This window comes from Polyodon spathula, chromosome 5 (genome assembly GCF_017654505.1).
Source record: "Polyodon spathula isolate WHYD16114869_AA chromosome 5, ASM1765450v1, whole genome shotgun sequence".
Classification (NCBI taxonomy): Eukaryota; Metazoa; Chordata; class Actinopteri; order Acipenseriformes; family Polyodontidae; genus Polyodon; species Polyodon spathula.
The window spans coordinates 41,491,273-41,506,511 of record NC_054538.1 but is presented as its reverse complement, the minus strand read 5'-3'; the positions used below and the strand labels follow the sequence as shown (position 1 = coordinate 41,506,511).

Sequence of the window (15,239 nt, the reverse complement as noted above, 5' to 3'; positions counted from 1 at the left end):
TGTACCTGCAGCTATTATAATGTCATCTGCAATCAAAAAAAACTCCATTAATGTCTCCAAACTGCTCAGAATTCTTCTGTTGGAACAGTTCACTAGCTGGCTTAACTCCAAATGGTAGTCTGTGAAATGTGTACCTTTCCCAACTGTACACAATTCAGCAGATTTAGCATCTAATTTAATATACCAGCAATCATCCTTCTTGTCAAGAATAGTGATTTATTTTTTTTATTTTTTTCCAGCCACTGTCCTTCCCCGGTAGAACTAATGTTATTTCACATGCTATTATTACTCCAGCAGGTGCTAGGGTTAGAGAGTGGCTGAACCGAATCCCAGACATCCGCAGGGGTCCCGTTCGCAAGGAGGTGGATGATATGCTCAGGCTTGGAGTCATTGAACCTTCATTGAACCTTTCCGGAGCGAGTGGTGCAGTCCTATTGTGATGGTGGGCAAGAAGGACGGCTCCACTCAATTCTGTGTGTATTTTAGAAAGGTTAATGCCATCTCCAAGTTTGATGCATATCCAATTCCCCGAGTGGATGAGCTCCTTGACCGACTATATATATATATATATATATATATATATATATATATATATATATATATATATATATATATATATATATATATATATATATATTGTAAACGATCCTCGCACTCACGGAGTTCGTTGCCCCTTTAAAGTAGACCCAGGACACAGAAACGGAATTGCTTTAGCGCTGACGCGCACTTTTAATAAACATAAAACAAAACAGAAATAAACACCTAACTCCGTTTCGGAGCTCTCACTATACACCAGCCGATCCCTGACTCACACACAGGACCGCTAAGCCGTTTACCTGACAAACACCAAAACACAAACGGGCTTCTCTCAACACTCTCTTCAATACGACTGGACACACACGCAGTCGGGCTCTTCACTCAGCAGCCCCGATCAGTCTGGCTGCCTCTCTTAAATACCCTGCACCTGTCTCTAATTTATAATTACGATCAGGTGCCGAGGATTAACTAAATCATTAAAACAATTACAATTAAACCCCATAACACCCAAATGTGCATTCTCACAAGGTTTTTAGCAGGGAAGGATTTTAACCCCCTCCCTGGTACCTTACAATATATATATATATATATATATATATATATATATATATATATATATATATATATATATATATATAACAACGCAGGATTTGAACCCTAACTAGTCATACTTTCACCCAACTACATAACTGCTATGCTACACAGATTCATGTCTTAACCCTTTCAACAGACTAAGCTACTATTTACATTTACCCTATGCAAACTACAATACATTGCCTCAATATAGGTTGAACAATTTTGCTATTCCTGTAACGTATGTGCTATTGTCCATTAAGTAAAAAAAGAATTGATATATGAATGGAAAACACACTGGAAATATAAATTGTGTTTTTAAAAGAAACAATTGGGGAACCTTGGCTCCCATCGGTTTTACAGTTGTGCTTGTTTGCTTTTTGCTGGGTAAGGTTGCCCCAATGGTTTCTTGAAACTTGGCTTGTGTTTTTGATATCTCCACTTTATGGCTGGACACTTTTGATAACTTGGGTTTTTTTTCACATTTCCAAGGTGTTTTTAATGGCTGGACACTTTGATAACTTGGTTTTTTTTTCACATTTCCAAGGTGTTTTTGTTTCAGATTCCATTGACTTCTGGGCATCTTAACCCCACTGTAACCTTATAGAGGGTTTTAGACATATGTGTGCTCAAATAGCACATTGGAACATCTAGAAACATCATCTTCAACAGTCACTGTTGAACATTATGACTCATAATAAGCCTGTCTAAGGAAAAGTGTAATTCTAGACGACTGACAAAAATGTAGTCATCTTTGAGAGTGGATCCCATTGTGTCTGAATGGAAGAGTAAATTACTCAGTGACTCAAAACCTTATCTGGAGCAGTGGTCAAACCAACATTTTCATCATAACCATGATTGCTTTATTATAGTTCACATATTCTGGGTTATTAATCAGGTGACCATTTTTGAAGTGAGAAGGCTGAGATGCAAACTAAAAGCAGAAGTCAAACATTGAAATCTGTAGAAAAGCAGTTTAAGGCAATTTATCAAAATACTTTATAATTTAATTATAAATTAAAGGACCATACATAATAACATACAGGGATAGATTCCCAAACGCTATTCCAATGTTTCATTAGTAAGACCCTGTATAAATCGTGATTTCACGGGCTGCGAGGAAATCGTGAAATTAGCCCAATACTGCCATTTTTACAATATTCTTAAGACATTAATAAAACATTTCATACAAAAAAATCACAATAACTAAACAGTACAGCTCTGCTGTGTAACTGTATGTACTATTCGCCATGCACATAGTGCTGTGCAGTGATTGTCATGTGACTGTGCAATCTAGGCAGGAAATTAAAATACTACACACTGTAAACAAGAAAATGGATGTCTCTAAAAAGGCTTAAAATTAGTTTGCAGCAGATCACGTAAAGCAGTATCCAGCAGGAGTTTACACAGCGATAGAGATAATCTATTCTGTATGTCCTGCAACGTTACTGTAGATCACTACCGAGAATCGGCTGTTGACAGGCATTTATATTCAAGTGTTCACCCAAAGCGAAAGGCGGAAGTACTGCGACTGCTTTACTTGCAAAGAAACAAAAAACGGTTACTTCCATGTTTCAAACGTCCACTGAAAACCCTGAAGCACAAAACACAATACAGTTTGACCTGACAGAGGCATTTGTCTGCACAAATATCCCTTTTGAAAAACTGGACAACCAAAAGTTACGTATTCTTCAGAATGAATGCTACAAATGTTGGTGATTCCTTCATCAGCCCAGCTGAGACATGAATGCTTACCTAAAGAAGCTGGAATTGGTAAAACAGTCTGGTTGCTTGTCAGTGGTCACTGAAAAGTCGACTGGTGCCCAAGATCAGTATGGGTTTCACATTGTATTTGTTTTGCAAGACCTAGTGGTGAACATGAACCTGACATGCCAGAACTGAAAGCTGTCTTTGCACATACACTTTACCTACAGGCTGTTAATTACAACACCGTTTCACAAGCTATTGTAAAGTGCTTGAAAAACTTTGACATTAACATCATCAAAATCGGTGCATTTATCTCTTTCTTTTTAAAAAAAAAAAAAATGATAATAATAATCTGCACAGATAATTGATCAATTAAGTATAGCAAATCAATTTAGTTGACTGGGATTTTTAATTAGTTATTAATTGAAACAACTAGTCTTTGTGATATGTCTGTTTTATAAATAAGCGTGTTCCCTTGACAGCGATGCTGTGTTGAAACAGATTGATTTAATTGTGAGTAGACCACACAAACTGTTTTTCAAGAATTTAAGCCATGTTTTTTTTTAATTGCTTGTTCAAAGGAATTGGTTATCAGACTTTACAAATGTCAACTTTTCAGCATCAGTGTCATTTTCTGGTGGCTATGTGGTGCAGTGAGCTTATTTTCTAGTCTTTAATATCTTTCACGTCTATAGGCCTGCATTGAAATCACAGCTGAAAGGGTTCTCAACCTAGCCTCAGTTGAAATTGTTCCACGTGACAAAACTCAGCTTGGAGAAAGGGTTTGAGAGTCTGCAGAGCTATGAGGAGACGTTCTTATAGACTTGCAGGCCAGTGCCATTGTGTCTCGCCTTTCATGAACACTAAAATAAGCATCATGCAGTTATTTCTAAATAAATTAAATGGATTAATTGCTGATTAGTAAATAGAATGGCACTATATATACCTATATTTTTTAAAGATTGTTCAACAGTGTCTAAAAGTCCATGTTAAAAAAGAACAAGTGAAGGTACAACTTTTATTCGAAGCTGCTTGTCTTGTGAGTTATGGCCATTACCTTGTGTGTTATTCCTCTGCTACATATTATACATTTTGAATTTTAAAATAACAATGTGTGGACAGAAGCAGATATGTTACTGGTATACTTTTTCTTCTGAAATGAAAGATACATTTCTAATTTAATTGGCATATCTTTCTCCTTTCTATTTGTATTTACAGAGCTATTCCCCAGTAGAGACAGCATTTATGAACAAAAATCAGATGAGTAGGTCAAACATCTACCCAGCCCTGGCCTCTCAAGAAGCAGTGCCTCCGGTTGCACAGAGGACTCAACCGTCGACACCACTTCATTTCAGGAGTCTCTCTCCAATCCCTTCTCCTGTCTTCATTGCAAGGGAGACTATGCAAGAAATAGCACTGCATGCTTCCTCAGGACGCAGATCTCGGACACCTACTAGGTCTTTCATGCCATGCAGCAACTCAGTGCAATATATAGCTGGAAAGAGCATGAAGAAATCCTTAACTCCTCACAACAAAACCTACAGTGGAGATGTCCTTGATAAACACCCAAAATCATTCACAAGAATTAACCAGCCTTTCACACCTCGGACTTTGAAGAAAGCATCCAAGTCGTTTTTGTCCAAGTACCGATACTATGCACCTCCTAAGAAGGTGACACCAAAATCTGCTAACAGGTAAATACTAATTTGTCTAAGCTATCCCTTTACCTACATTATGGGTCAAATATGTCATAGGAATTTGCAAGACATCTGAAATTAGGAATTTAAACATCAGGATCCCTGAGTGGCTCATCCTGGTAAAGACAAGTTTGCTTCCTGGGTGTTCATTTCCTAGTGTGGTAAGATGTCAATCTTGCTTTGCTTCTACCCTAGTACTCATGTTGGGAAGGTAAAATCCTCAGGGACTTCATCACTTCACACACTGCAGCGATAGTACTGATTTTGAATAGGAACCTGCAGAGCTGGATGGTTTCCTCCAGGGGATGTTAGCAGTCAATTATCTATTATGAAGCTTCTGGGTGTAAACAGTTGATTGATGGTTGCCTTTTGGAAGTAGCTAAGTCATAAATTAACTTGCACTTATTTTCAAATATCCTGTTAGAACTTATTTTATCCATTTTATAAGCCAGTGAAGAACAAAAGACAATTTCTGGGTGATATTTAATCTTGATTTTTAAAGTTTAATTAAATACCCATTGCTCTCATCATTGCAAACATTTGATTATACTGCTCTTCTTCTATCAGCCGATATTGCCCAGTCTTCTGACTTTTCCTCCTTTTAGAAAACTGCCAAATAAACAGTATAATGAGTTATAAAAGACTACAAATCTTCAGATTTTTTTTCTATTTTTACTCAGGCCTGCAGATGTTCCACAACTTCAGTTCAAGAGAAGTCAAAAATTACATCATGATCAGGTGCTTGTCTTCAAAGTTTTATTTTGCCAAAAAAACTAATTCGAAGTCTACTGTTGATAGTGTTGTCTGTATTACACGGCTTTACAAAGCACTCATTGTAGGTCACAGAATATTGATATAATGCAGGCTTTATATGGTTGATTCTAGTTCATTTGTCTGCTGTTTTTATACCAAGAAATAGTGTTTAAAAATGCACAGCACGTTTGTTGTTGTCATTGCTATGTACACTATTGTAATTACTGTACTGAGATGGGAAACAGCCTCTTATAAATCCAGACTTGCCAGTTCCATGGCAATGACAAAAACTGTTAATCTGGTTCACAGAACGGTGCAGACATTGGATTTTTTGTATTTTGACAGGAAAATGTATCCCTAACACAATTTATATTCAAATGCACTTTGCAATTGTATACTAATAGAAAGTAATAAAGCAATGTTTGCTGTAAATCATGTGTGATGTTGATCTTGTATACCAATTCATGTTGAAATAGACCTTTTTATTGATTCATTGACAACAAAAACAAAGACTGTTCTATGATATGTGGGCCTATTCACAAGACATTTTGTACTTTATTTTTTAAAGCCTTTTTTAATGAATTCATTAAATAAACGTCAATGGGGAAAGGGAGAACACTGGTTGGCTGGCCTAGCTCCAGTATGCAAATAAAAAAGGGAGCAATGTGTAATGTTTATTACTGTTACTCTATTGGCGATAGAGCCGTGTAGAGAATTAGTGTATTTGACATGTGATGGTATATTGCTTTATTTAGAGTAGGGCGCTTACCTTAATGAAGTTGCCACAGCTTTACATGTGGGACAAGTGTTTTGTTATAGCCATATGTTCAGTTATCTTCCAAGAGAAGGGGTAATGTTGAGTCTTTCATACAGGTTAAACAAAAATGTGTAAAGGAGAAAAGCATGTTTAATGTAGAATATATGAATGTTTATTGTAAAAAGTATCAATGGAATGAATGTTAAATAATATAGTTCATGTTTGTATAAAATCATTCCAGATGGAACTGTTTATTGAATAATTCATCATGTTAGACATAGGTGGGGCTGGGGCTTATTTAATGCCGTATCTTTCCTGTGCATTTTTGTCATTCATGATCTTGTCTTTGTGAGTGTCAGTCATTTTGTGTATAACCTGTTAGTCAGTTGGCATTTGTGCAAAGTATTCTTCCAGTGCCCAAATGATAGTTTAAAAATATGATTGTGGATGGGGGTAGGCTTGGCCCATCACCCTGTTACACAGCACTGCAGGAAGCCAAGCAGGTTGCAGTGCCAGACATCCCTTGCTGGCTTGTGAGGATAGTTAGGACTGATGGTGCTGGGAATCACAGGTACCTTTTCTGTGTTGTATGTTACTGTTTCATGTGGATTTTAGGGGACAGTTGTCCTTTTTGGTGTAACATCGATTAGCATGTTGTAATGGAGGTTCAGTGTGTGCCAATTTTGGGGGTTACCCCCGGAGCCCTATGTTATCAAGCTAAGCTCTGGGCGAGGTTCCTGTTTAGGTAGGAGCCTGAATAAAAGTGCCACCTGGTGGAAAACAGAACGTTTTTCACCATATTTCACTTTGCGAAACAAGTAAACTATATTTACTATGTGTGTTTCCCAATCTAGGAATATGGAGAAAGTCTGTGGGGTTTCAGATCTTCCAGATCAGCTCCTGCTAAACGAGAACTTCCTCCAAGGTAAAATATATTCAACCCCTTCCTTAATAACACTTCAGAAATATATGGAAAAGTGTGGTTGGTGTTAATCCAAGCATCTTTTAAAAGGATGTGTGTGTATTTTAGTTTGTGTGTGTGTGTATGTGTGTGTGTGTGTATATATATACGTAATATGTATGTGTAGGTCTCAAATGTGTAATTTTGAAAGAAGCACATGTTATACTGTAGCATATATGTATTAATACAAACAGCTGGTGGTACTGTGTTAAAGTAAATGTATGTTTGCAAGCCTTAATTTCAATTAGTAGTCTCTCTCCGGAGATAAATGCTTTTTTTTTTTTTTTTTTTTTTTTTTTTTTTCTTGTCATTAACCAACCATTTATTTCCCCTAATGGCTGCCAAGGCTTCCAGCCAAATGACCTAGGAAGTGAAAAGACAACCTGTAAGTAAGGCAAGCAAACTGAAAACTTTATTAATTTATAACTTGCTTCTTTCAAAACTGCACAGGTGAAACCAATACAGTGAATAGAATAGCAATATTTATGGAATTATTTCATTAGCTACAGCCACGGAAAGTTTCAGGCCTGGGACAAGTTTTTAAGTCTGTCTGTCCGTCCGTCCATCCCCCCCAGCATTTATTTTTCCCCTCAGCTGTAAAATAATTTACAGTTGAGAGGAAAAATTAATTTACTGTACATTAGTGACAGGTCACCTTTCCTCTAGGTTAACAGTAAAAGCCCAAGGTACATATCATAATTTAAATGAGAGTAAAGTCATTATTGTTATGAACTTTTAGACTTTTCAATTTAAGCACACTGTAATTTTATTAACTGTTTTATCCTCTAAAGGCCAACTGTAATTGTAAGATTGGATTGTACATTAATCCTGCATTGGTTCACTTGTCAATTAGTATTTTATTTTAAGTAATTAAGTTTATTTTTCTGATTTAAACGTGAGGTTGCTTCTCACTTACATGTGCTTGCATTTGCACCAGTATATGAACAGAACAGGAAGCAACATATATATATATATATATATATATATATATATATATATATATATATATATATATATATATACACACACACACACACACACACACACACACACACACACACACACACACAGTGCCTTGCAAAAGTATTCAGACCCCTGACCGATTCTCTCATATTACTGAATTACAAGTGGTACATTGAAATTTCCTTCTGTTCGATATTTTATTTTAAAACACTTAAACTCAAAATCAATTATTGTAAGGTGAACATTGGTTTTATGTTGGGAAATATTTTTAAGAAAAATAAAAAACTGAAATATCTTGCTTGCATAAGTATTCAACCCCCACACATTAATATTTAGTAGAGCCACCTTTTGCTGCAATAACAGCTTTAAGTCTTTTGGGGTAACTATGTACCAGCTTTGCACACAGTGTCGGAGTGATTTTGGCCCATTCTTCTTGGCAGATTTGCTCCAGGTTAATCAGGTTGGTTGGATGACGCTTGTGGACCGCAATTTTCAAATAGTGCCACAGATTCTCAATGGGATTGAGATCAGGACTTTGACTGGGCCACTGTAGGACATTTACCTTTTTGTTCTTGAGCCACTACAATGTTGCTTTGGCCTTGTGCTTGGGATCATTGTCCTGTTGAAAGGTGAATTTCCTCCCAAGCTTTAGTTTTTTAGTGGACTGAGGCAGATTCTCTTGCAGTATTTTCCTGTATTTTGCTCCATCCATTCTTCCTTCAATTGTAACAAGATGCCCAGTCCCTTCTGATGAGAAGCATCCCCTCAGCATGATGCTGCCACCACCATACTTCACTGTAGGGATGGTGTGTCTTGAGGTATGGGCAGTGTTAGGTTTGCGCTAAACATAGCGCTTTGAGTTTTGGCCAAAGCTCCATCTTGATCTCATCTGACCACAAAACCTTTTCCCACGTCGCAGCTAGGTCACTCTAATGCTTTCTAGCAAACTCCAGACGTACTTTCAGATGGTACTTTTTGAGTAACGGCTTCTTTCTTGCCACCCTCCCATACAGGCCAGTGTTATGCAGAGCTCTTGATATGGTTGACTGGTGCACCATTACTCCACTCCCAGCCACTGAACTCTGTAGCTCCTTCAAAGTGATTGTTGGCCTCTCTGTGGCTTCTCTCACAAGTCTCCTTCTTGTTTGAGCGCTGAGTTTTGAGGAATGGCCTTTTCTTGGCAGTGCCTGGGTGGTGTGATGCAGCTTCCACTTTCTGATTATTGATCCAACTGTGCTCACTGGGATATCCAAACACTTGGATATTATTTTGTACCCTTTCCCTAATCTGCATTTGTATTACTTTATCACTAACTTCTGTAGAATGCTCTTTGGTCTTCATTTTCCTTCAGATTCATAGCCTTACCAATGGTCCTTCAACAGTGGGGTTTTTATCTAGAAAATGTGATAGCAACTTTAGGTAGAGGCCAATGGTAAGGTAATAGTGTCCTCGTTAGGGCAATTTCTTTCATCTGTGCAAAGTGGGCGCTTCCACAGCACGGGGGTTGAACACTTATGCAAGCAAGATATTTCAGTTTTTTATTTTTCTTAAAAATATTTCCCAACATAAAACCAATGTCACCTTACAATAATTGATTCTGAGTTTCAGTGTTTAGAAATAAAATATCAAACTGAACAAAATTTCAATGTACCATTTGTAATTCGGTAATATGAGATAATTGGTCAGGGGTCTGAATACTTTTGCAAGCCACTGTGTGTGTGTGTATATATATATATTTAACCATCTCAGGGTCTGTGTGGCAGGACAAAAGCCCTGCTTCTGTAAATAGTACATGTAAAAATGTAAGGTTGGCAGGGATGGGGTTAATTCTGTCTTTGCCAACAGTCACAGTTGTGGCCACTTTCCAGTTAGATAATTGATTGCTAACTGGTCATCTGTATAAAAAGGAAGGAAAATCCTTTGTTTGTTGGAGGAGTTTGTGCAACAGTTCTTCAAAACTGCAGCTTTCTGTCTGGGACTAATTCTTGCAAGTAACCAGCCTGGGCCATGGTGCTAACCTTTCCCATGTGGTGTTGGAGTGAGATAGTGCCCCTTGTGACCCAGAGCAGGATTGCAGTTGCCAGAGAGGGAGCCAAAAAGGAAGGAGCCTCTGCCGTCTCCCGTGCAATGGGGGTGGAGCCGCTGCCATCTCCAGAGCTGGAAGGGGAGGAGTTTCCAACGGCTCCAGAGTCAGTAGGGCAACTGCCGGACCAACCTCAGCAGCCATGACACCTGCTATTAAGGACAACACGACGAAAACCAGCTGCACGTCCGGAGAGTCTGCATATGCAGTGTCTGCAGGTCTAAAAGGTCCAGTGTCCATATGGCTGGAGTGCCCTGTGGCCCTGCTAGGGTACTCAATGCCGGTTTGCCCCGCAGCCCTGCCAGTGCGCCACTGCCAGTGTTGCCACTGCCGGAGTGTCCCACACATCAGCCACCACCGGAGTGCCCAGCTTCACTGCCTGCGTTGCCAGTGCCCAGTGCCAACGCTGTCGGAGTGCCCTGTGCCGCTGCCAGCATCGTCACTGCTGAAGGGCCCAGCGTAGCTGCCAGCATTGGGACAATCCTCTACTAAAGCCCAGAGTTGGGAAAAGTCAAATCGGGCTTATGGGGTAGAAAGGGGGTTACATGGGCACCTCCTCAAAAAAACCCAGGCGTCACCAAGAGTTAAACAGCCACCCCACTACAAAAGCCCAGGGATCATGTGGGGTTAAATGGGCGCCCCTGACAAAAGACCTAGGACCACCGTGGCCGAAAAAGGAGGCAAGGGTACCATCTCCACCACAACCCCGAACAACCCACCCACAAGAATCGGGAGGGAGGAAAAAGGAGAAGATGGGAGAGGGTTGGTGTTTCAAAGGGGGAGGTGGCTGTTGGCAGCCATGTGTGCTGCACACACGGAGGGAGGTATGTGCTAGGGCAAAAGCCCTGCTTGTGTAAATTGGGTGTGTAGGAATGTAAGGTTGTAATGGGTGGGGTTAATTCTGTCTCTGCCAACAATCATATTTTCCAATTAAGTAATTTAGTACTAATTCGAGAATGGCCACCTGGCACTACCCTGTCACAAATTCAAGAGTTCCAAAGTGTGGTAACAGGACCTATGCTGTACTTAGGAAACCATGTGGGGTCTTTAGAGGAATGTACTGTATATAAAGTAGAAATTAATAGTGTTTCCAGTGTGGTATAGTTCTCAATATTACAACATAAACTATTCAAATAAGTGCTCTGCGGTGAACCTTTTAACTGAAAATGAATGCTTTATTATTTACAGGGAAGAAGAACTCAGATATCTGCAATTTCTGGAAGGAGTAACAAGTGACATTTTACTTAGAGGATGCTACTCAAACAAGTAAGAATGCACCAGATTCCTAGAATTACAGCTTTAGTGGAGCAACAACTGCTTCTTAAAACAATGCCATAACTGTGATGCTGGTTTGTGGATGACCCCAAAACAGCCATCTTCCAGCTGTGCTTAGCCTCACAGTTCATTAATAACGCCCAGTGCTCCAATTTCGCTTTTACTAATTTGCCGCCTTCACTTCACACAAAAAAAAGGATAAAAATAAAATCATGCAGCATACTGAATTCATGCATAGCTCTAATTAGTTCTTTAAGTAGAGCTGCTGCATATAGAAAAACAGGCAAATTTGACAACAGCATTGTTTACAGTCATTTCATTTACACATTTCAATGCTGGGAGGGGTTGTTTTTTTACCTCTTTTATTGCATCTTGAATTATAACAACAATATAATGATTGTGTTGTAGAAAGCAAGCTAACAAACCTCAAAAATTAAATGATCTAGATACAACAAAAAGGTAAAACAAGAAGATGAAATGGGGGGGGCGGGGGGTATGTAAAGTGTCCTTTTATAACCTGTGTTATTACCTTACTTTTGTGCTGTTAAATCATACTTCCAATATTAGCCAATTCTATTGGCAAAAGTGTATCAAAACTTCTATTCTATCCTTTTAATTTATAAAACAGAGTGGATTCAATAAAAAAAATGCAGCTCCTGAATTATTCCCCTGTTCTATGGTGACGTTAAATGAATCACTCCAGAGATGCAGTATAGGGATCGGCATTTCCATATAGTTTAATAATCATATACATGTTATTTACTAAGCGATTAAACGATTACACTATTATACTTCTGTCACAAGGCTGGCTGAGTGGTGACGTCAGACCCCTAACAATAGCACAAAGGACAGAGAGACGTGGAGTTTGGTGAAGCTGAGCGCTTTCTTGTGCTCAGCATTTAATAAATGAACAAACAGAAAATAAAAAGGTTGTAACAAAAAAACAGCACACAACACTTGAGGCCAAAATAAACAGACAAACAAAACAAATCAACACTAAATGAAACAGACACTAACAAACAGTGGAAGAACAGACAAACAGGAGAAGTGAAATCAATTATTTACTTTGGTCTCTTTGTTTTTAATTCTCTCCTCTCCACACCTGTTCTCCACTCACTGAACACACAACCCCAAGTGAGTGAAAACATGCTTCATTTATGCAGCTGTACCGAGACTCGATTGCTAATCAATCATTCAATTGGAGTCTCAGTACAACTGCACATGAATTAATAAAGTGCAATTCCCTGTGCTTGCATATTATTACATTTTATCTGCACATGAAGTGCTGTGCAATCCTCGTGCCTAAATACAAATATACATTTTAAACACTTGTGCTTATAACCCATATTACATCCTGTGTACCAATGACTATACACCAACTTTAACACACTACACGCAACATACAACACAGAAATACACACACGGCGGGGCAACATTTCCACATATCCCCCCCACCCCTTGTGTATTGCACACCGACAGCTCCCAGGCAAACTCCTTCAGCCGGGTCAATTCCAGCAGCAGAAAAGCTGCTGGCGTTGGTGGCCCACTGTAGGTGTGGTGTGTTAATTGTTGTGATGTGTCGCAGTAATGTTGTGGGCGATGTCATGTGTGCTTCCCCACCCGCTGACGTAACGAAGGCATTCGCTGGCGGGGGGTGAAGACCCCCCACAACTTCCGTGACTTGTCAGGACCTGTCCTCCAGTCCTGTCAAGTTGGACACCACCCGCGACACCGCCACTGCCACCAGCCCTCGTGCTGCTGAGGGGCAAGTGCTCCTCTCCCCCTGGTGGTACCAGGCAGAGGCAGCTTCAGCTCCTTTCCTCTGCTGGTGGGGGAAGTGATACCAGCAGGCATTCACCCTCTGCTGGTGGAAGTGGATCCAGCAGGCATTCACCCTCTGCTGGTGGAAGTGGATCCAGCAGGCATTCACCCTCAGCTGGTGGATAGGGACCCAGCAGGCATTCACCCTCTGCTTACATAATACCAAAATTTAAGTAATACATAAACAAAATAACAATTAAGGTATTATTTGACAGTGCTTCAATAAGTAACTCTTTTTATTAACCGGAGGTTTAATACAAGTATGCATAAAGACCAACTTACATATGATTTTCAAACAGCAATTAAAGCCAACATAATAGTGTACAGATTATAATGAATCAATAAATTATTTCATATATGTTTACAATATGTAACATATTGTAATAAAAACCCTTACCTAGGTAAGGTAGTGTACTAACTGGATTTACGAAGAGTAGCGTGTAGCTGCCACCACCTTTGATTAACCGATAAGATCCGGAGATAATGGATTGCTGGAAGTTATATACACTAAAAGAAGCAACAGGAAATAGGACCGATATACAAATAGCCCCTTATTTATTCACAAGAGGAAATAAATATTTAAAATCGTCATATACAAATGTCTGTATGCTAAATAACAAACTCAACAATAATCACTATTAGCAATTAGGGCGTGTTACCTGATCCGCATCAATAAGGCTGCATACAAATCAATTAGCTACAATTAATGACACAAATGCATAAAATGATCTATGAGTACCCACAGCAAACCATAAAACAAATAATGTAACTTGATCTAAAAATGCACACAGCAAACAATTAAGTGAATCCTTCCAATCAACACAATATCAAATCAAACACAGTATAAAAACGTAAGTAAATCTTCAAACATGTAGCCAATAAATAAGACAGGCCTTTTTTAACCAGTATAGGGTGTTGTGCAATATAGCTATAGTTAATATTTCTAAATAGCAGTAATTACAGTAATTAACTAAGCAATTAAAAAGGTCCACTCGCAGTACAAAATCCCACCCTGCAATACAATCAATTCAAATACGGATTAAAAGCATTAAAAAACTTTGCTTGGGTTGATGGTTTTATGACTCTGCCTCTCTCACTCAGACATTTCTCAGCTCCAGGTATACCATAGACACCAGCACGGCAATCAGTCAGTCCCCAAGTTGCGGTTAAGCTCATCAAAGTAATGTAGCGATCCTTATTCTTGGTTTGCACAGTATATGATTAAGCGAGCCTCTTGCTCTAGTTGCATGCAGTTTAGGTTTATTTGAGCCTCTCTCCCTGGTTTCAGTTTATGCGCCTTTCACTCTAGCAGCCCTGAATCTCCTGTGTGTATTTAGTACAAGTGTAAGTAATTAAGCAGGCAATTGGAGATAGGTGTGTCATTGTATTCATCACACCATCATATTAAATACAGTGCATGCAGTACCGCCTGCATACGTTCTGCTACATGAAGTCTTATAAATAATGTTGTACAGAGTAGACGTTAAATCATTGAATGTTGTGAACTAAAAGTTAAAACTACGAATGTGTATTTTTTGTATGTGTGTTTGTGCTGATAGTTAATGTATTTACCAGTACTTCTGCTGTTTGTGCATGGCACACTCTGTCTCGCAGTCAACCGAGGCTGAGGCTTGTGGCTGGGCCTCTCTCTCTGCAGGTAGGTGGATACATGCTTACATCTTACTGTAGGTGGTTTAACATTGTCCCTGTGCTGTTCTTGTAGCTCAGTTATCCGTAGCTACAGTATTGGTATCACCTTGCTTGGATTCACCTTGTTTTTTTTCTCATCTGTCAGGAGTTTGAGTAATTTAGAATCATAGAATGAAATAATTATTTATTTAATATTTATAGTAACACGCTGGGCTGCAGCGGCAGGCTTAGCGTGGTTGATAGGTCTGTTCAGACTATTTATATGGGTTGCAATACAAGATAAATTACACTGTGTAACAAATTTTTTTTTTTTTTTGGTTCCTGGGTAGTAAATGTTATTTCCTAATTGCTTATGCCTCAAAAGTATAGAAAATGGCTATTATTCCCCACAAACTTTGCTTTTGTGACCAGGACAGTGATATTTTGAAATTTACCTATTTTCCAGAACATTCCAGATAGATT

At 38.9% G+C, this 15,239-nt stretch overlaps 1 protein-coding gene across 2 annotated transcripts in view; it reads left to right on the top strand.

Moving 5' to 3' along the window:
• The window catches only part of LOC121315971 (spermatogenesis-associated protein 7-like), a 117,990-nt gene that overhangs the window by 83,380 nt on the left and 19,371 nt on the right, over nucleotides 1-15,239 (top strand). For both annotated transcript variants that reach the window (XM_041250616.1, XM_041250615.1), the window contains 4 exons: nucleotides 4,036-4,511; nucleotides 5,195-5,252; nucleotides 6,879-6,949; nucleotides 11,220-11,297. In XM_041250616.1, coding sequence (XP_041106550.1) covers nucleotides 4,036-4,511; nucleotides 5,195-5,252; nucleotides 6,879-6,949; nucleotides 11,220-11,297 — 683 coding nt within the window. The remainder of the gene's footprint in view (nucleotides 1-4,035; nucleotides 4,512-5,194; nucleotides 5,253-6,878; nucleotides 6,950-11,219; nucleotides 11,298-15,239) is intronic.